Below are 6,026 nucleotides of genomic sequence, written 5' to 3'. Positions count from 1 at the left end.
CCTGTTCTGAGCCTGGAGTGGTGGGATTTGGAAGGGAGGGGGTGGGGAAGCGAAAGATAGGGGAGAGGCCTGGAGAGAAAAGACAGACAACAGAAAAGGGGGTGAGGGGATAGTAAGAATTAGAGTTCCTTTTGTGGAGGTCAGGAAGTGGAGGGTAGTGTCGGGGGCCTAGGGCCTGTGGGGGCGGGTAGAGTGGCACCGGGTCAACTCCCAGCCGGTGGCAGGAAGGAATCCGGGAGGCCTGATTCCCCAGCCTCCCACTTTGGGCTCCTCTTATCTGAGGGAGGAGCTCTTCCTCTGAAGTAGTATGACCGGGACCCCACCCAGATACCTCCAGGGAATGGACGAAGAGGGAGAGAGAGGAGGGTAGGGGATGGATGCCTTTTATGTCCAGGTCCCTGAGACAAAGAACTGGAAAGGGGAGAGGTCTGAAAGTCTAGGACTGGGGCACTTGAGAGACCCCTCTGTGGGAATTCTCAGACCCCCAGGGCCTTCTGGCTTCCTTCCCATCTGCTTAGTCTCCTAGGGTCCCTTCCCCATACCAGCGTTCCTCGTGAGTCACTGACTCAGCTTCGGTCTTTTTTATAGGGTATCCCAAAAGTCTTGGTCAGTTTTAGCTTTAAAAAGCTTTAAGCCTTTTGATTAGAGGATTTATCTATTGGACTTGTATTTAAATTGCTGTTTCCATATAGCTGTATTAGACGCAGATACATTTTATAAACTATGCATTTACGATCTCCTGCCGTCACCACTCTTTCCCCCGGAGTCCCTTAGCACTGCGCACAGACTGGAGCATCAATAATTCAGCTGCGGCCTCAAGTGCTAGGAGGCTGAGATGCGGTAGAGATGGGAAGGGGGTAATTGACTTCTCCATACCTGAAGCCAGCTCTCTGAATCCTATGCAGATCCTAAATCTAACTCGGGCTCAAGACCCCAATCCCTCTCCAGATTCCCACGCAGACTCTAAACCTCAAGGTCCAGCCACACATTCTGACTCCCAACCCCAGTCACACCAGCCCCTCCTCGGCAGCCTCTCCAGCTGCCTCGCATCTCCCTTTCCTAAGAGAACGGAAGGGGGGGAAGGGGAGGGACAGGCGAGAAGGAGGTGACTGTTAGGGGCAACAATTCAGAGGTATGGGGGGGTGTGGAAGAAGGGTAAGACTCAGAGACTGGGAGGGGCTCAGCTGCCCCGTCGGGGAAGTGGGAGGCGGCTGTGGCGCCGGGAAGCGCTTGTAGCCCCTAGGCGCCTGGCCACTACCATCCCAGCTTCGTTTTTCCCGGCTGTAAAACTCCCCTGGTCTTTTCCCGGGTCCTCTGCACTAACCGCTGTAGGGGCATCACGCAGTGAGTATCATATGAGTAAGAGCGAAACTCTGAGACCACCTCCCGTTTTGCGCCCACTCTTTTCCTGGGCCTGCCTTCCTCACCAAGCAGATAATTACCTGACATAGTGGAGACTTCGGGTCGCGAGAGAGAACCCTAAAAGGGAGAGGGGGAGGAGGCTCAGGTGGGAAGGAAGGCCAAGGGCACCAGGGAGCTGAAAACTTGAGACTAGGTAGAGGGCAGGATTGAGGTTAGAAGAGCCGGAGGGAGTGAGGGAGAATGGCCAGGATAGAAATGAGAAAGATACTAGAAAGAGAAATAGAGAAATAAACTAGGGAAAAGAAATATGGTCCAAAAAGGTACAGAGTTGGGGAGAGAGGTGGGAGAAGAGGTGCTAGCAGAGAAAATAGACGGGAGTGCTGGAGAGGGGCTGAGAAAGGGGCCACAGTAGCGTTGAGAATCAAAGGAAGGCAAAGATCGGTAATCGATTTGGGGTGGGGGTCTCTTTTTCTCTCTGGAGGAAGTAAACTGTCAATTTCTTCCCCCTCCCCTTACCCATCTTCCAGCTGTTCCCTCGGAGCCCCACTGTGACCTTGGGCCATTTAAGGTAGGGGGTGAGGGTGAAGAGATCATGCCCCGCCTCTTCAGTCCCCGGCCTCCTCCCAGCGAAGATCTCTTCTACGAGACTTATTACAGCCTGAGCCAGCAGTACCCGCTGTTACTACTGCTGCTGGCCATCGTGATTTCCACGCTTCTTGCTCTGCTTGCAGTCACTTGGGCCAGCGGTCGGGTGAGGAGGGACCCTTTTGTCCAGATAAGGGAGAGGTTCTCCGGGTTTTCTCTCCTTCCAGCCTCCAGTAGAGGCAAGGGGGCTGGGAATCCAGCATTGTCTTGTGATTGGGTGAAGTCGAATAAGAGAAAAAGGATGATTCTGGATTTAAGGCCCTAACAATAACTAGCCTGGGACTCTGGGCCTCAGTTTTGTCATCTGTAATATGTTGGGGTTGGATGACTATGAATCTATATTCCAGGATCAATATTTTTCCAGGTTTTACATTTTTCCAGGAGGGGAATTCCACCCTGACCCCTGGGAAATCCACTTCCTGGTTTTCTTTCCCTCTTAAGGAGCTCATAGGGGCAGTTGTACCCACAGCCAGTCTCAAAGGGCAAATATATCTAGCAGATTTTCCTCTCACACAGTCCCTACGCTCCCCCCAACTCCATTCCAAGGAAATAATCATCTTGCATCTCCAAATCCAAATACTAATATATGTTTTCTGCTTTATTTTCCTTCCAACTGGTTTGAAGCCAATTGGACTGGGAGTGGAGATGGTCAATAAACATTTATTAAGCACCTTTTATAAGCCAGGTTCAGTACTAAGCACTGGGGATAAAAAAATTTAAAAAAAAAAAGGCAAAAGACAGTACCTACTATAGCTCACAATCTCAGTGAGGAGACAACTTGCAAACAACTATGTACAAACTATATACAGAATAAATTGGAGAAAACCAACAGAGGGAAGACACTTGGAGCTGGAAGGATCTTAAGGAACTTGTCCACTTTATCTAGCCTCATAAAGGAAATTAAGAGAAAGTTGTTCTTTGTCCAAAGCTACTCAGTAAGTGACAAAATTCATATTGGGATCTGGGTGCCTCTGAGTATTAGATCTCTTTCTAATATACTATACCAGGGTAGTACAGCAGAAAAGGCAACTGCTTCTGGAGTTGAAGAATCTAGGTCTTGACATCTCAAGGTAAGTCTTCACTACTTTGTATGACTTGGACAAATCACTTAACCTCCTGGGGCTTTGAATTCCTCATCTGTAAATATTAGTGTTGGACTAGATGGCTTCTAAGGTCCCTTCCAGCTCTAGATCAATAATTCTATGACCTAGATTAAACTGGGAAGCCTTGGAACAGGAGGGCAGGAGAAGAGAGGAAGGACAGGATTTCAGGGCAGGTAAGAGTCCCAGTGGGGCAACTAAGTGGCACTGTGAAGAGGCCTAGACGTAGAAAGATTCATTTTAATGAGTTCAAATTCAGCCTCAGACATTTCCTAATTGAGTGGCCCTGAGCAAGTCACTTAATACTGTTTGCTTCAGTTCCTCACCTGTTAAATGAGCTGGAGAAGGAAGATAGCAAACTACCCCAGTATCTTTACCAAGAAAACCCCAAATAGGGCAAGAAGACTCAGACACGACTGAAAGGACTGAACAAGAGTCCAAGAGGAGTTCATTAAACTACAGAAAAGGTCCATCAGTCAGCATCCTTACCAGTCACACCTGGTGTTTGCCCTAAGCAAGTTTCAAGACCAACCAAACACCTCCCCCAATTCTTGCTTGGGAGTTAAGTGGAAGCTGAAAACAAGTAAATACTTTGGGGAAATCTATATTTAAAATAATGAGAGATAACACTCAAAGTTGTTCAGCTGCTTCTTAGTTCTCAGTTTACTTATCTGAGTACCCCTCTCTTTCATCCAGCACGTTTCTCCCCTGTTCCTTATATCCTCAGTTCCAGGTAGATTATTTTTCTCCAGTCTACACCTCCCACAAGTCTTAGGCCCTGTTATCTTCCCCACAGGCGCTGGGCTCAGACCCAGCTTTCCTGACTGGGGTGCTGTGCGCACTAGGAGGCTTTGGGCTGCTGCTCTGCTTGGCTTCCCGAGAGCAGCGTCTGCAGCGTTGGACCCGCCCGGTATCAGGCCTCGTGTGGGCCGCCCTGTTGGCCTTGGGCCATGGCTTCCTGTTCACTGGAGGTGTGGTCAGCGCCTGGGACCAGGTCAGAGGGGAGTGAGGCTTTACAAGGGAAGGGAAGCTGGGAAACAAAACTAAACCAGGAGGTCCGCTGGGGTGGTAGGAAGGAAGGTTGAAGGTAAATCCCTGAGGCAGGGAGGAACTGCTTCTACAGGTGAAGAAAATAGGTCTGTTAGACGCCCAGGCGCTCTATGGACATCATCGAGATACCTCAGAGCATCCCTTCTTTCTCTTCTCCGTCTCAGGTGTCTTTCTTCCTCTTCATCATCTTCACGGTGTATACCATGCTGCCTCTGGGTATGCGGGATGCAGCTGCAGCCGGCTTTGCCTCTTCTTTATCCCACCTCCTGGTCCTTGGGCTGTACCTTGAACCTCAGCCTCACTCCAAGCCCTCCCTTCTCTCTCAGGTGAGAGCCATCAGAACCATGGAAAGTCCCGAACTCTGGACAACGCCCCACTCCAAGGACCAGGTTCCCTAGGATTTGGCTGAGATCACGCCCTCTCAGGCTATTCTCAGTCCCCATCTGTAACTCTGCCCTACACTCTATTCCCTTTATTTCACTGTAGTTGGCTGCCAATGCCGTGCTCTTCTTGTGCGGGAATGCGGCAGGAGCCTATCACAAGGCGCTAATGGAGCGTGCGCTTCGAGCCACGTTCCGCGAGGCTCTGAGCTCCCTGCATTCGAGGAGGCGACTGGATTCTGAGAAGAGACACCAGGTCAGACCTGAGGCATAGGGCCAGGGACCTGGCACTGGGAGGGACAGATCAATGTTGGGATAGTTATCGCAGGAGGACCAGGGTCTGGGGAGTTGAGGACATCACTTACTTATGATTGTGATCAGGAGTGATGTATGGAAAGGGCACTGGTTTTGGAGTCAGGATACCTGGGTTGGAAAGCAGGCTCTGCCACTGAAACTTTGCGTCTCAGTGTACATCATACAGCACACTGAGGCAGGATGCTTCCCCTCCCTCCTAAAGCCTCACTCCCCTCTGACCTGGTGCTGACCACACCTCCAAGTTTCTTGTAAGTATAAAATGGAGATAAGATTTCAAAGAGCTAACTTATAGACTTGATGCAAGTCTCAAGTGTTAGGTGTTTTATAAACCTTGGCAGGTAGGTGGCGCAGTGGACAGCCTGGAGTCAAGGAAGACCTGAGTTCAAATTTGACCTCAGACACTTATCTGTGTAGCCCTGGTCAAGTCATTTAACCCTGTTTGCCTCAGTTTCCTCATCTATAAAATGTGCTGGAGAAGAAAATGGCAAACCAGTCCAGTATCTTTGCCAAGAAAACCCCAAATTGGGGCAGGAAGAGTGAGAGATGACTGAACAACAATACACACACACACACACACACACACACACACACACACACACACACACACACACACACCCTTTAAGTGCTAAATGAATGCAAGATACCATTATTACCCAGGTGGAATAAAGCATCTGACAGGGGCAGTGTTTTGCAAGAGGAGCAGAGTTGGAGGCTTTGGGCTGGTATCTGTCAGGGATTCAGAAATTTGATTGGAAAGGAGAACAGTGCCCATGGCTCATTCTACTCAACAAATATGTATACCCTGCCTACTTCATGACAGGCACTATGCTAGGTGTTAAAGATACAAAGAAGGAAAAGTAAAAATACTAAACTGTGCCTGACCTCAAAGGACCTGCTTACATTCTAGGAACATCTCCTACTGTCCATTCTGCCAGCTTACTTGGCCAGGGAAATGAAGGCCGAGATCATGGCTCGGCTGCAGGCTGGTCAGGGTCCCCGACCAGAGGGCACCAACAACTTTCACAGTTTGTACGTGAAGAGGCATCAGGGTGTCAGGTACGCTGAGAGAAAGAGAGAGAAAGAGAAAGAGAGAAAGACAGACAGACAGACAGACAGACAGAGACAGAGACAGAGAGACAGAGAGACAGAGACAGAGAGAGAGAGAGAGACAGAG

The 6,026-nt window shown here is 49.6% G+C and overlaps 1 protein-coding gene across 1 annotated transcript in view; it reads left to right on the top strand.

Annotated features, from left to right (window-relative positions):
• The first annotated feature begins 1,200 nt into the window (after positions 1-1,200).
• ADCY4 (adenylate cyclase 4) overlaps positions 1,201-6,026 on the top strand; it is a 25,446-nt gene continuing 20,620 nt past the window's right edge. The window contains exons 1-6 of the mRNA XM_069097956.1: positions 1,201-1,344; positions 1,890-2,113; positions 3,904-4,101; positions 4,322-4,483; positions 4,644-4,793; positions 5,760-5,908. Of these exons, the coding sequence (XP_068954057.1) occupies positions 1,955-2,113; positions 3,904-4,101; positions 4,322-4,483; positions 4,644-4,793; positions 5,760-5,908 (818 nt within the window). The 5' untranslated portion in view covers positions 1,201-1,344; positions 1,890-1,954. The remainder of the gene's footprint in view (positions 1,345-1,889; positions 2,114-3,903; positions 4,102-4,321; positions 4,484-4,643; positions 4,794-5,759; positions 5,909-6,026) is intronic.

Source organism: Petaurus breviceps, unplaced genomic scaffold (genome assembly GCF_028583685.1).
Source record: "Petaurus breviceps papuanus isolate PSGF00001 unplaced genomic scaffold, PetGlider_PUasm1.0 37, whole genome shotgun sequence".
In the NCBI taxonomy this organism is placed as follows: domain Eukaryota; kingdom Metazoa; phylum Chordata; class Mammalia; order Diprotodontia; family Petauridae; genus Petaurus; species Petaurus breviceps.
Note: the sequence above shows the minus strand (reverse complement) of the source record. Positions and strands in the feature narration are given on the sequence as shown.